Here is a 15,455-nt window from a genome sequence, read left to right as displayed (position 1 = left end):
CCTCCCTGCCCGTCTTGGGAGGCTCCTCTGGATGGAGAGGTTGGTGCGCCTGGGAGAGATTTGATTCTGTGCAGAGGGCAAGGAGTGAGCTGGTCGTAGGGGAGACTGTGGGGTGGAGGGAGGAGGGCAGAGGAAATTGGGGGGGGGGCTGAGGGAGGGATAGCAGCAGCCCTGGGGGGGGGAGAGCAGTGGCGTAGCGTGGGTTGTCAGCACCCGGGGCAAGGCAAATAATTTGCGCCCCCTAACCCGTGGATTTTAGCACTCGAGTGTGAGCGCCCCCCCAGATGTTGCGTCCAGCCCCCCCTGCACCCCCCACGCTACGCCACTGGGGCTGGGGGTGAGCGAAGGAGCCAAGGACCCCCCCCAAAGGCTCAGCAGGAATTTATTAAATTTATTATTTGCGGAGCCCCCGCGGGCTGAGGCAGCCGAAGCCCCCTCCCCTCGGGCGCCTCCCCGCCCCCTCCTCTCCTTGGGCTGTAGGTGGAGCTCCAGATCTGGGCTTGGTGAGCGCCTCTCCTCTTCCCGGCCGGGTCTGGGGGCTTCCAGCCGCGCTCCGTCCTTGCCCCCCCCCACGGCTGAGACTTGCGCTGAGAGCCGGAGCCAGCGGTGCCCCCTCCAGGCGTCGGTGGCGGCGTTGGCGCTGCTGCAGCGGCTGCTCCTCCTGCGAGCAGTGAGTGGAGCGCAGCCGCAGCGGCGGCGGCGGCGGGGGGCGCGCGCGCGCGCTAGGGCGCAAGGCTGGCGGTGGCGGCGGGGAGCCCTGCGGAGGAAGGAACTTGTCCCTTCCCTCTGGACTCGCGCCCCCCAGATGTTGCGCCCGGTGCGGCCGGCACCCCTGGCACCCCCCACGCTACGCCACTGGGGGAGAGCCCTGCTGAAGAGAGAGAGAGAGAGAGAGAAGAAGAAGAAGAATTTGGATTTGATATCCCGCTTTATCACTACCCTAAGGAGTCTCAAAGCGGGTAACATTCCCCTTTTCCCTTCCTCCCCCACAACAAACACTCTGTGAGGTGAGTGGGGCTGAGAGACTTCAAGAAGTGTGACTGGCCCAAGGTCACCCAGCAGCTGCATGTGGAGGAGCGGAGACGCGAACCCGGTTCCCCAGATTACGAGACTACCGCTCTTAACCACTACACCACACTGGCTCTCTAGAGAGAGAGAGAGAGAGAGAGAGACTCTTCCTTTTGGAGAGATGTCTCCATCCTTGGGCACTGGAGGAGGACTGTCTGGTGGGTCTGCCTTGGCTTCTCCCTCCTGCCCAGGAATCTGCCACTCTTTCAAGTTGACCAGAGAGAGATGCCTGATCAAGGGCGGGGGGGGGGGGTTCCCACTGATTTCCCCACTTCTTTCAGGAAGCTCAATCTTCTCCCCGTTAATCCTCGCAAGCTACTGCATGGCTGGCTGTGGGCCGCCTTTTGTTGTTTAGCTTTAGTCTTGTCCGACTCTTTGTGACCCATGGATCAGAGCACGCCAGGCACTCCTGTCTTCCACTGCCTCCCGCAGTTTGGTCAGACTGGTAGCTTCGAGAACACTGTCCAACCATCTCGTCCTCTGTCGTCCCCTTCTCCTTGTGCCCTCCATCTTTCCCAACATCAGGGTCTTTTCCAGGGAGTCTTATCATGAGGTGGCCAAAGTATTGGAGCCTTATCTTCATGATCTGTCCTTCCAGTGAGCACTCAGGGCTGATTTCCTTCAGAATGGAGAGATTTGATCTTCTTGCAGTCCATGGGACTTTCAAGAGTCTCCTCCAGCACCAGAATTCAAAAGCACCAATTCTTTGGCGATCAGCCTTTTTATGGGTGGGCTGCCTTATACCAAGTCAAACCCTTGGTCCACCTTGGAGAGGAGAAGAGAGAAAAAGGTGGAAGGTCCTGAGAGGGAGGAGGAGGCCTTCTCCAAAGCGGCTCTTTGCTTCTGGAATCCCCTCCCAGGAAGTAGCCAGAGACCTATTCCTCTCTCTCACGCTCTACCACTCTTTCAAATCAGAACCAGATAAGGCGGTGAAGGTCCTGTGTGAGTGCCTGGAGGCAGTTGGAAGATTGTGGCTAACAGATTGAGGTTGAATCCTGACAAGACAGAACTACTGTTTTGGGGGACAGAAGGCGGGTAGGTATAGAAGACTCCCTGGTCCTGAATGGGGTAACTGTGCCCCTGAAGGACCAGGTGCACAGCCTGGGAGTCATTTTGGACTCACAGCTGTCCATGGAGGCACAGGTCAATTCTGGGTCCAGGGCAGCTCTCTACCAGCTCCATCTGGTACGCAGGATGAGACCCTACCTGCCTGCAGACTCTCTCAACTGGTTATTTTCCGCTCAGACTACTGCCATGCACTCTACGTGGGGCTACCTTTAAAGATTACCCAGAAACTACAACTAATCCAGAATGCAGCAGCTGGACTGGTGACTGGGAGTGGCCACCGAGACCACATAACACCTGAAAGACCTACATTGGCTCCCAGGATGTTTCCGAGCACAATTCAAAGTGTTGGTGCTGATCTTTAAAGCCCTAAACGGCCCAGTATACCTAAAGGAGCATCTCCACCCCCATAATTCAGCCCGGACTCTGAGGCCCAGCACTGAGGGCCTTCTGGCGGTTCCCTCACTACAAGAAGTGAAGTTACAGGGAACCAGACAGAGGGCCTTCTGGGTAGGGGTGCCCACTCTGTGGAAAGCCCTCCCATCATATATCAAAGAAATAAACAACTATCTGACATTTAGAAGACATCTGAAGGCAGTTTAGGGAAGTTTTTAATGATTGCTGTTTTAATGTATTTTTAATGCTCTATTGGGAGCTGCCCACAGTGGCTGGGGAGGCCCAATCAGATGGGCAAGGTATAAGAAATAAATTATTAATATTAGTATAATTATTATTAAAGGGGCACCGGATGCCTTGTTATACTTTCTTCAAAAGATGAATATTTTGGAATACGTTTCCAGTGGCGTAAATAGCACTTCCGTTTTACTCATTCCACACAGGAGCGAATCTGATCTGCAAGTCTGAGCTCAACTTCTTCCTTGAGACAGAAAAATACAGAGACTTTGAGAGGTATGTCCTTCCTCTTGCCTGGGAGACTGTATCTTGTAGGTCTCGTTTCAGTTTGTGGGAACATGAGAAAAGTCCTGCTGGATTAGGATCAGGGCCCACCTCGTCCATCATCCTCTTCTCACAAGGACCAGGCAAGGAGAACCCCCCCCCCCAGCAGGGCCAACAGCTGTCTCCCCACTCGGGACTCCCAGCCCCTGGGATTCAGATGAATAATTCCTCCGTAGGGGGAGGGGGGACTAATAGCTGGGAACTGAAGGACTGCTACTGAAATGGTGGGTGGTTCTGAGAAGGTGGATACAATGGAGCCGCCTCAGGAAGTAAATGGTGCAGGATTAGGGAATGTGTGTAGTTGCTTGGAGTGTATCAGGAAGATGTTACACATCACGGAGGAAGGAGGAAACAATACAGATATTTAGCTTTTTTAGAAGATGGAGAAAGCGTGTCCCTCTAGGTTTTGTGCCAGTAGAACTCCCATCATCCCTGGTCGTTGGCCATCCTTGCTTGGGCTGATGGTACTTTGTGTCCAGCCACATCTGGAGGGCCAGAGGTGCCCCACCTCAGCATAGAGGATTCCTCTAGGGGTTCAGATTCACTTGGGAGGTCCAGGTGGGTATAGATACCAAGGGTTACTGAGACACGTTTTCAGGGATTATGGATGATACCTAGACTCCAAATCCAAGGTGCCCACACTAAATGAAGGTTTGGATGATACCCTCAAAGAGGTCTGGTTTATATTCCAGAAGACGGCCAACCAGAGGATAGATGTGAAGGTTCTGAACTGAGTTACAATTGAGATTCTGAGTTACAGTTCAGGCTGAGAAATGGAGGCAGGGATCCTAAATGTCATCTAAAGGTGGTTTCCCCCCTCACGCTCTCTTCTGGTGGAAGCATCTCTGACTGCACCTCCTCTCTCAAAAGTCAGATTCTGTCCTTCCACCCCCTTTTGTTGACATCCATCTGCCTCGAGACACAATGTAGAGTCTCCATGAGGTTGAAGTCAAACAGGGGTGTTAGAAGCACAGACGTGACCCCCGGAGAATACAGGGCAGTGTGTGTGGAGGTCCTGGGCTGCCTGCACGACAAGAACATCTTCTCCAGCAGGGTGCCCCCGTTTAAAAATGCAAAAATCCGGACAGAGTTGTTGAGCTTTCTAAAAATACAAATTCTCCCCAAAAGAAGCAGCTTTTGAGCTTTCCTGATGTTTCCCACCATAGAAATCTTCGGAATGTAATGGAGTCGGGCACAGCTTCCCTGTGCTGACTTGAGCCTCACGCTCTCTTCCTGGCTCCAAGCAGAGTATCGCACCAGCGGTTTTGCCTTGTGTGGGTCATAAATCCCAGTCTGTATACAGGCCTCTTGCATAATCTAAGAAGGCTTTATTATGTACAGAAAAAACATCATAAATCACCCCAGAGATCGGGCGGACATTCTCTCCGGCTCAACAGCTAAAAGCGAAAGTAACTCACACGCAAAGAAAGATTCCCGTATGTGAACAAAACCAGGCCTCAGGATGTGAGACGTCACACAGAACTGTTTAACCCTGTAAGTTCTGGTTCTCCTCACAAGAAACGGCAGCCTTGCCATACGTCTGGGTGGACCTTTTGCCGATCTTGTGAAAATCCTCCTGGACGCTATTTTAAACGCTCAATTCCCGGGGGGGGGGGGGACAGACCTATGGCAGCCCTACCTTCTCAACCTTCTTGATATGGTCCAAAGGGAAGCAGAGCAATATCTTTGGCCCCAGGAGTTACCGGAAGGAGGCATACAAGGACTCCACCCAACATGTTGCAATGTATTTGGACTGATAGAAGCTCCATATAAAGCACTCAGGAGTCCAGCTGTGTTGCAAGGAGGGCCTTATTCCAGCTGCAGTCCTGCAGCATCATAAAGTTCCACAAATCAGCCTTCCTACATACAGGGGAGAAGCCAGTGTGGAGAAGTCAAGCATACCTCTGTATACTAGCTGGCTATAGACCATCGCTTGGGATGCTGACTCCCCACATGAAACTGAGTCAGCATTTCCACTCCTTGATACCCACAACACTCCAACACAATTGTCTTAAGGACGTCACTCCGATTCTTGTAGGGTTTACTGCTTAGCCTCTTCTTTTCCTGAAGATATTCATGCAAGCCTGCAGAGGTTTAGAATCAGAGTTTTTCTTCTACTGCTTGGCCTCCCTTCCCAGGTTGATGAGCCCCTCAGTTCCCTCTACGGCACTTGCATAAATCACCTGCTTGGCTGTTGGAGTCACTATTGGTCTCGTCTGCTCAATGTGCCAGAGTCTGTCATCGCATGCAGTGAAAGTCCCCGACTCACCAAGGGATTGAGACCCATCAATTATCCTCAACTGGTTTAGTTGACCTGTCGAAGCTTTTCCTGGGTTGTGTCTGCTGTTGCATGCTGATAGCGTCTAGGACCCACAGGTGAGAGTACAGGTTGGGGATTAATGGTGGATCAATCACCCCAGAAGGAGCCTTATATGTCTTCCACGAGAGGTACTATGCTTTTGCGTAAATAAATCCTGTGTCCAGTCAGGCTTCCCTGTGCGTCTCTGTTAGGGAGCTGACCTGGCAGGAGAGCAGAGTAGCAGCGGTCCTGCGTCCGTGTGAGATGAGGGATAAATCAAGTCCAAAGACAGTTCGGTTCTTATCTCTAGAAGCGTTTATTTACAAAGCAGTAAATCCATCAGAAACTTCCGACATTTCTCACTGTGCTCCAAAAGCACACACACACAGCCTCCAAGCTGAGCTGCGTCTCAGCCAGAATCGAAAGCAAGTCTGGAGAGTGACACATACTGTGACGTGCTTCTCTGCGCCAAGCTCCTCCCAGATACAGGACCCCACGGAGTTTTAAACCTGTCAGTTCCAAACTCCACACCCCCTCTTGTCCTGCATCTGGGGACAATAGCCAACAATGCTTTCCCCATACACAGACCCTCACAGAACTCCTCGTGCTTCTGGAAGGTTAATGGTTTTGTGAAACCATCAGCGAGGTTCTTGGTTGAGGGACAGTATTTCAGAGCAACTAGCCCCTCATGAACGCTCTGACATACATTCTGGAAACATATGTCCAAATGTTTGGTCCTCGCCTTGAACTGCCCCGTCTCGGCCAATTTGAGGCATTGGTTGATTGTCTTCATGCACCACAACGGGCAGACAATTCTCTCCACAGATTTCTTCGACCAAACACACATAGAACTCCAGCTCTCTGCAAACCTCTGATAGCGCACTGAACTCAGCTTCAGTAGATGAAAGCGCTATGAGACTTTGCTTCCGGGACCTCCACCCAACTACTGAGTCCCCAAACTTCACCACTAAACCTGACACTGATTTGCGGTCCTCAAGGTTAGCCCAACTCGAATCCACCCACACAGTCAGCTTGACACCACCCTCAGCTGACATCTTGAGGCAAAAGTCTTTGGTATCTTGCAGGTAACGTAGCACCCGCTTAATACCATTCCAGGCCTGCACACTAGGACTTGAAGCCTCTCTACTGAGCAGATTGACAGCGAATGCTATGTCTGGTCTGCTCCACTGTGACAGATACAACAGACTACCCAGAGCTGACTGAAAGAGTTCAGTATTTTCAAACACCACGCATTCTACTTGCTGACACTCCTTCACGTATCCAGCCTCCAGGGTGATCTGGCACCTGCACAATCAGACATCCTGAACTTCTCAAGCAACTGTTCAATCTTACCTTTCTGGCGAAGCAAAAAGCTTCCATCACTTGCTCTTGTGATCTCTACGCCTAAATAGGACTTGACATCTCCAAGCTGCTTTAGCTTGAACCACTTTCCAAGCTCTTTAGCAAACTTCTCCACCTGTTCACCTGTCTGTGCCATGATCAAGATATCATCAACAAACACCTGAACCACTTGCTGTTTCAAGCCTGAATCTCTAATGTAAAGACAACTGTCTGCAAGAGATCTCTTAAAACCTAGCTCTTCTAAGGCTTCATGTAGACACATCTTCCAATTCCTGGCAGATTGGCGTAATCCATAGATGGATTTGTGCAACCGCCACACTACGCCTGGCTCACTGACTTCAAACCCTGGAGGAGGAAGCATGTACAACTCCTCCTGGAGACCTGAGTTCAGGTAGGCGACATCTACATCAAAATGGTTCACCTTCCAACCTCTCTGTGCTGCTATCGCCAAAAGCGTTCTCAAAGTCTCCTCTCTCGAGGTCGGCGAATAGACCTCCGTGAAGTGGACACCCTTCTGTGTGAATCCTCGGGCCACCAAACTCGCTTTATACTGTGGTTCTCCCATTTCTGTGGGTTTAAGTCGATAAACCCATCTGCAGCTGACAGCTTGCTTTTTAGCCGGCAGCTGAGTGAGTGAGAACACACCAAGAGACTCCATTGAGTTCATCTCCTTCTGCATTGCCTCACACCATTTGCTAGCTTCTTCCTGAGGCAACTTCTGAACATCCTCAAAAGGATTCAGGTTCACACCTAGCCACACCAACCCAGACACTAGTGGCTTCATACCTTTCAGGTGGCTTTCCTTTCGTTGATCTTGCTGACCTGCTCAGCGTGAATTCTGGAACTGCACCTGATTCATCTGGATCAGCCACACCATCCCCTGTGTCAGAAACCTCCCCCTCTGACCTGCTGCGCCTTTTAGGCCTCACAACTGGCTCTGCAGGCGAGGATGGCTCACTCCTTGGCTCAGACTTGACAGAGACCTGTGGAGGGGTCCTGGGACTCCCTTTTGGAGAGATATGGAGCCTCTCCCTTGGAGATCCCGGCTCTGGACTCTGTGGCTGTAGACCGTGCACCTCAGCAACAGGTTCAGCCTCGTCCTCCTCCTCTTCCTCATCTGAGTCTAAAAGAACATCCGGGTTCCCGTGAAGACGTTTCCACCCACTCTGCTCGCAAAACTCAGCACTGCCGCTAATGAGCAGCTTAGACTGGTTGCCAGTAGGGTATGCAAAACACCACGCTTTTGAACCCGGCTCATAGCCTACAAAGATCATCTTCCTAGATCTTGGCTCACCCTTTCTGTGCATGGCCTTTGGAATGAGAACCCAAGCCTGGCAGCCGAAAACGTGCAGAAAGTGCACTTTCGGTTTCTTCCCATGCAGTAAGAAATATGGTGTGTTGCCTACACTGGAATTGTACACCCTGTTCTGCAGAAAACATGCTGTCTTATAACTCTCAGCCCAAAAGCGCTGTGGCAAACCCAAGTCTGCCAACATAGCGTTTGCAGCTTCCTGTAGCGTGCGAAACTTTCTCTCTGCAACCCCATTCTGTTGCGGAGAGTGGGGGGCCGTCAGTCGATGACTGATACCCTTCTGCCTGAAAAACGATTGCAGCGCAGAACCTGTGAACTCCCCCCCCCCCCCGCGATCAGATTGAAAGGAAACCACCCTGGTAGAGAACCGTAGCTCTACCGCTGTGATCCAATCTCTGATCAGTGCAGCTGCCTCTGATTTCTGTTTAAGCGAGAAAACCCAAGAATGCTTTGAAAAATCGTCAATCAGAACCAAAACCCATTTCAACCCAGCTAAAGAAGGTGTTGGCATGGGCCCTGATAAATCTGCATGCACAAGCTCAAAGGGTTTGCTGGTTCTCCTCTCTGACCTGGGGTATGTGCATGTTGTGACCTTCGATTGCTTACAGGCTTGACAATCTAGGCAGTGGCGTAGCGTGGCTTGTCAGCACCCGGGGCAAGGCAAGTAATTTGCGCCCCCTAACCCGTGGATTTGCGCCCCCTAACCCTAACCCCCAGATGTTGCTCCCGGTGCGGCCGGCCCCCCCTGCACCCCCCACGCTACACCACTGTTTCCTGGCAGTTTTATTCTCTTGGCAAACCGCTTTTGTAGCTGTCAAGCGGTTTATAAATTTTAGGATTTTTTTTTTTTAAAGGGCATTTTCAGAAAAAGCTGCTCATGGCTCTCAGCTGTTCCCTCTCAGCTGCTCGCTCCTAGTTTGTGGGAGGGTGGATTTAAGGCGTGACGGGGGGGGTTGCGTGCGAAGAAGGGCAACCTCTCCCCACTCCGCCGCTTTGCTCCACCCTGGCAGGCAGGCTGGCAGGCTGGCTACACGCGACGCGCTCGGAGAGGGCCTCCGGATCGTCCCCCGGGCTGGGCAAGGGCTCGTTCTCACGCAGCCGCTGTTGCGCAGCCTCGCCGCCGCCGCCGCCCTTGCTCCTTCGCGTGCGGGGAAAGGCCGCCGGCAGCCCTGGGAGCGCCTCCCTCCGCGCCTTCACACGCAGCTGTGCCAGCCCAGCAGGCGGCTCCCATCCTCCCCGAGCCCCGGCCAGGCTAGCGGGGGTTGTGAGCCACCTGCAGGGAGCCGGGGGTCCTAGCAGGCTCCCTCGGAAGGTGGAGCGGGGCCCTCCTTCGCTGGAGGTTGGATGGCCAGCTGCGAGGAATTCTTAGCAGGCTCGCTCCACCTCCTCCTCCTCCCGACTTTGCAAGGAATTAGCAGGCTCGCTCCACCTCCTCCTCCTCCCGACTTTGCTGCTGCTGCTGCTCGGCTTTTTTCCTCTACCGACGGCACGCTGTGCCTTGGAGAGGTTCCCGCTTCCTTGAGGGGGGCCGGCCAAACGCGCCCCCCAAAATGTTGCGCCCGGTGCGGCTGGCACCCCTGGCACCCCCCACGCTACGCCACTGAATCTAGGTATCTGTCACATGCCTTGAACCTACACCCAACGGTGTTCTCTGCGGCTCCGCCGTCTGGTAACTGTTGCTGATCTGCTTTAGCAGGTGGCTGACCTTGCATTCCATCGCCTCTGCAGAACAATGCCCTTTGCTGTTGGACTTTGCCTCAGAGCACAAACAAGTCTTGGAGACTTTGGCTTTCCCAGAGCTCTTGGAACGGCCTGCACCCCCACTCCTGGGTGCATAGCTTCCTGAGGAACGGACTGCAACTGCCTTCCTCTTCCCAGCTCTTAGCCCCTCTCCCGGACCATCACACAGACGTGTTGAAGCATTGCAACAGCTTCCAGGAACAGTCCCAACCCCCTCTGGGCTTAGTGCTCTGTCTGGGCATCTTCTAGCTCCCACTGTGGCCTGACATGCCGTCTTCAGTGCCCGCCATGTGACTCGGGCTTCCTCCCTTGCAGCTTTGGCAACAGCCAAGCCTCAACGCTGGCCCTTAAAATGGCTAGCACCCTTTGCTCTTTCTCCAGAGCATCAGCCACGTCTGCTTCACAAGCTTCCACTGCTCCTGCAGACTTCTCACTGGGCTGGGCAAGGACTGAATCGGCCTGGGTGCATTCCCACAGCTGATTTCCCTCCAGCCAATAATACATGCGCTTGCTCCAGGCCTCCCAATTGGCCCCATTCAGTCTTTCACCGGGGTAGCTGTCTTGGCCTTGCTGTGGCTGAGCAGCAGCCATCTTCCTTTTTTTAAAAAAAAGATATTTATTAAAGTTTCGAATAATAAAACAGACTTCACAATACACAGTAAGAAAAAAGAAAAAACACCCCTCAAAAATCAGAAAAAAACCAAAAAAACCAAAGAGAAAAAGTACATAAAAAGACATAAAAAAGAAAAAACCATTTTCTCAGATGTTATTCTCATAATCTTCTTTCCAGACTCCCTCACATCTCCCTTTTCTGCATTCCCCTTTTACAAGGTTTTGTTCAGCAATACCTCACCTTTTTTAAAAAAATCGTATTTCATATTATACCTTTCCACTATTATGTCTCCAATTTTTCCCCATTTTTCATTTTGTTTAGGTTTGACATAATGTTGTTCTGACTTCACCTCTGTTCTGATAACCTTTTTTACATTCAGCTGAATCACTAATACCCCGTTGTCTTTATACCCCGCAACATTCTAACATTCATACAGTTTGCAGTACTTTTGCAGATAGTCTTTAAATTTCTTCCAGTCCTCTTCCACCAGCTCTTCTCCCAGGTCTCGGATTCTGCCAGTCATCTCTGCCAGTTCCATATAGTCTATCATTTGCATCTGCCATTCTTCCAGGGTGGGTAAATCTTGAGTCTTCCAGTGCTTTGCAGTAAGTATTCTTGCTGCTGTTACTGCATACATGAAAAGATTTCTATCTTTTTTTAACACCATTTGGCCAACAATGCCCCAAAGGAAGGCCTCTGGTTTCTTAGGAAAGGTATATTTAAATACCCTTTTCAATTCATTATATATCATTTCCCAGAAAGCCTTAACCCTAGGGCATGTCCACCAAAGTTGGAAGAATGTTCCCTCAGTTTCTTTACATTTCCAACACTTATTGTCTGGCAAATGGTATATTTTTGCAAGCTTGACTGGGGTCATGTACCACCTATATATCATTTTCATCATGTTTTCTTTCAAGGCATTACATGCCGTGAACCTTACTCCGGTGGTCCATAACCGTTCCCAGTCAGCAAATATAATGTTATAACCAATATCTTGAGCCCACTTTATCATAGCTGATTTAACGGTTTCATCCTGAGTGTTCCATTTTAACAACAAGTTATACATTCTTGATAGTACCTTAGTTTTAGGTTCTAACACTTCTGTTTCCAGTTTCAATTTTTCCACCTGGAAACCTGTTTTTTTGTCCTCATTAAAGACCTCCCTGATCTGGCAGTAGTGTAACCAATCTCACACTTTATCTTTTAGTTTATCAAAACTCTGCAATCTCCAAGTGTCTCCATCATTTTCTAATATCTCCCAATATTTTGGCCAGTTGGCCTCCATATTGAGTCTTTTCTGAGCCTTAGCTTCCATTGGTGACAACCACCTTGGGGTCTTATTTTCCAATAAATCTTTATATCTTGTCCAGACATTAAATATTGCTTTCCTGACAATATGGTTCTTAAATGCTTTATGAGCTTTAACCTTGTCGTACCACAAATAATGCATGCCATCCAAACACATTGTTAAACCCTTCCAAATCCAAAGTGTCAGTGTTCTCTAGAAGTAGCCAATCTTTCAACCAGCAGAAGGCTGCTGCTTCATAATACAGTTTCAGGTCTGGCAGGGCAAACCCCCCTCTTTCTTTAGCATCAGTGAGTATTTTAAATTTTATTCTGGGCTTTTTGCCCTGCCAGACAAACTTAGAGATGTCTCTCTGCCACCTCTTGAAACAATCCATCTTGTCCACAATCTGTAGAGTCTGGAACAAAAACAACATTTTTGGCAATACATTCATTTCTATAGCGGCAATTCGACCCAACAAGGAAAGCTTCAATTTTCACCAAATTTCTAAATCTTTTTTGAATTCTGACCAGCATTTTTCATAGTTATCTTTAAATAAGTTCAAATTTTTAGCCGTTATGTTCACCCCTAGATATTTCACCTTTTTAACCACGTTTAACTCTGTCTCCTTCTGAAACCTTTCTTTTTCCGTAGTTGTCAAGTTTTTCTCCAAAACCTTAGTTTTTTGTTTATTTAATTTAAATCCCGCCACCCGACCAAATTCTTGAATCAATTCTAAAACTCTTTTTGTACTAGATTATGGCTCCTGTAGTGTCAAAACCAGGTCATCTGCAAAAGCCTTTAATTTATATTGTTTAGCTCCGACCTGAATTCCTTCAATCAACCTGTCCCTTCTGATCATGTTCAAGAGCACCTCCAGGACCGAAATAAATAGCAGTGGAGAGATAGGGCAACCCTGTCGTGTTCCTTTCTCAATTTTAAACTCTCCTGTCACCACATTGTTAACTATCAATTTTGCTTTTTGTTCTGAATAAATTCCATCTATACCATTTTCAAACCCCCGTCCCACTCCCATCCCTTTAAGATTTTTCTTCATAAAAATCCAAGAAATATTATCAAAGGCTTTCTCTGCATCAATAAAGATCAGTACTGCTTTTGTATTAGTGTTCATTTGTAATAGTTCCAAAATGTCAATAATGTTCCTTGTGTTATCAACAAATGTCTGCCTGGGAGAAAGCCTGCCTGGTCTTTATGAATCACTTCATTTAACACTTTCTTTAGTCTGTTAGCTAAAATATCTGCAAAAATTTTGTAATCCACATTTAAAAGGGAAATGGGGCGGTAGTTGTGTCTTTTCAGTTTCAGTTTCAGATTTAGGTATAAGTGTGATGAAAGCTTCTTTCCACGACTTCGGTGCCTTCTTCCCCTCCATAATCTCGTTACAAACCTCCTTCAGTGGTTGAATCAAATAGTCCTTCAAAGTCCTATAATACTTGGAGGTTAACCCATCCGGCCCTGGAGATTTACCCAATTGCATGTTCTGAATGGCACCTTCAATCTCTTGTTCTGTTATTTTGTAATTCAATATTGTCTTGTTTTCTTGGGATAGTTCTGATAATCCGTTGTTTCTTAAAAATTGATCTATCTCAATCTCCTTTTGCGGCCCTTGGGTATAAGGTTGTTTAAAATATCTCTGGAAGCATTTTCTGATCTCCACAGGGTTCTGAATGTTTCTCCCTTCAATCTCTAAGTTAGTAACTGTATTCAATTTCTGTCTTTTTTTCAACTGCCATGCTAGCAGTTTCCCACATTTATTTGCCGATTCAAAAGTCCTTTGTCTCATTTGTTTAATTTTCCATTCAACTTCCTGGTTTATCAGTTTTGTATATTGTGCTTGATAGAGTTTAATTTCTCTCAAGATCTCCTGTGACTTTGGTTTCGATCTTAGTTTTTTCTCTCCTTCTTTTATTTTTTCCAAAATCTTATCTTTTTTCTCATTCAAAGCTCTTTTCTTTACCGCATTCTGTTGTATCAGAAACCCCTTCATGACTGCCTTGCTTGCATCCCAGATTACTCTTTTTCAACTGTAGTTTTCAAATTTATTTCAAAATAATCACGCAAATTCTTTTGGGCCTTCTTAACTATCTCCTGGTCTCTTAATAAGGTGTCATTCATCTTCCATCTGAAGGAACCAGTTGAAATTAGTCTCATTTCCATCTTTACTGCATTGTGGTCGGAGCAGGTTTTTGGGCAGATTTCCACCTTTCTAATCTTGGGTGCCAGACCTCTAGTTATCCATATTTGGTCGATTCTTGTCCATGTCATTTTGGCTTCAGAAAAGAATGTCCCCTCTCTTCCTAAGGGGTTCTTTGTTCTCCAGATGTCAATTAGATCCATATTGTCAGTTAATTCAAAGAAAGTCTTTGGTAGTCTGCCTTCTTTTGTCATACTTTGGCTTTGTGCTTTATCCATGTTCGTAGATACCACCCCATTCATGTCGCCCATCATAATGATGTTGTTATAGTCCATGTAGTCCAACATTATATCATGCAGCTTCTTGTAGAATTCCGATTTCCCCTCATTTGGTGCATAAATCCCCCAAATCAAAAAATTTTCTCCTTGTGTTTGAATTTCAATAGCCAAAATTCTTCCTTGCTCATCTTTAAAAAGAAATTTAGGTGATAGGCCTTCTTTTGCATAAATCACAACTCCTCTCTTTTTCACTCTGTCAGATGATATAAATTCTTGGCCTAGTCTCTTGTTGATTAGCACCTTCCTGTGCAGCCTAATCACGTGTGTTTCCTGTAAACAGATAATGTCCAATTGTTCCTTTTTTAATAAATGAAAAATCTTCCTTCTTTTCTCTGGAGAGTTGAAACCATGAATGTTCCAACTTAGAAGTTGCAGAGACATGTTGGGCTATTTATTCTTTCACCTGGGGTGGTATCACTTCCAATTCGTCAGTACCCTGAGGTGTAGGTGTCAAACTTGATAGTTCATGTCCTAAGGCTCCAAGTTCCCCTCCGATCCCTTTCTGAAGGTCTTCTCCGTGGTCGTTCAAGAATTTTTATTTGTCATCCACTGTCTTGATTTTAACTTTCTTACCCCTAAAGGTGAAGGAAAGTCCCTGGGGGAACTCCCACCTGAATGCAATTCCGTTGCTTCTCAATAATTTCGCCAGATCTCCGTAGCTAGATCTGAGATCCAGTTAGTGTTTAGGGATATCCTTGTAAATTTCCACTTTCAAATCCTGAATTTCAAGTGTCTTTTGAAAATGTGCACTCAGTATCTTGTCTCTCTCTGCCTTTGTTCTGAGAGAGATCAGGCAGTCTCTGAACTTGCCTTTCCTCCCTCCTTTTCCAAGTCTGAATGCACTTACAATTTTAAAGTCCTTATCTTCTTCCAAAGACCAATATTCAGTGAATTCTTTTGTCAAATATTCAGTTAAATCTCCTTTTTCAAGTTCTGGAACTGATCTCAGCCTCAGATTATTCTCCTTGCTTTTTAAATCTATCATAGACAGGTATGCTTGGTGCTCATCAATCTGTTTGCACATAGGTTTTACTTCCTCATGCACGGCCTCTGCTTTCTGTTTTGCCTCCTCGGCTAGTTTACGATTTTCTGTAGTGGCTTCCAAAAGTTTCCCAATTGATTGTGCATTTAAAGCAACTTGTTGAGTCAGATGATTAATACTAACTGTATTTTGGTCAATTTTAGAAGATTGTTTAGTCACTTGGTTACTCAGGCCTTCCAATTTTTCATAGATTTTTTCCAATAATGAAGTTATGTCCCC

At 47.9% G+C, this 15,455-nt stretch overlaps 1 protein-coding gene and 1 long non-coding RNA gene across 10 annotated transcripts in view; one reads left to right on the top strand and one right to left on the bottom strand.

The window, feature by feature from the left end:
* LOC310701296 (uncharacterized protein) overlaps positions 1–15,455 on the top strand; it is a 95,161-nt gene that overhangs the window by 731 nt on the left and 78,975 nt on the right. For 5 of the 9 annotated variants that reach the window (XR_014522984.1, XR_014522987.1, XR_014522990.1 and 2 more), the window contains exon 2: positions 2,973–3,042. Coding sequence is in view for 2 of the 9 variants with exons in the window: in XM_083491982.1 (XP_083348108.1) it covers positions 2,973–3,042 (70 nt within the window). In the remaining 7 variants the exon portion in view is untranslated. Of the gene's footprint in view, positions 1–2,972; positions 3,043–5,228; positions 5,467–15,455 lie in introns of all 9 variants that reach the window. The other 4 variants (XR_014522985.1, XR_014522988.1, XR_014522989.1 and 1 more) reach the window with 1 other exon arrangement.
* Positions 1–15,455, bottom strand: part of LOC310702107 — a 281,230-nt gene that overhangs the window by 229,462 nt on the left and 36,313 nt on the right. The gene's annotated exons all lie outside the window — the stretch shown is intronic.

The sequence above is a fragment of the Podarcis liolepis genome (genome assembly GCF_965112155.1).
Source record: "Podarcis liolepis genome assembly, chromosome: 2".
Taxonomy (NCBI): Eukaryota; Metazoa; Chordata; class Lepidosauria; order Squamata; family Lacertidae; genus Podarcis; species Podarcis liolepis.
This window is presented reverse-complemented; position numbering and strand designations above follow the sequence as displayed.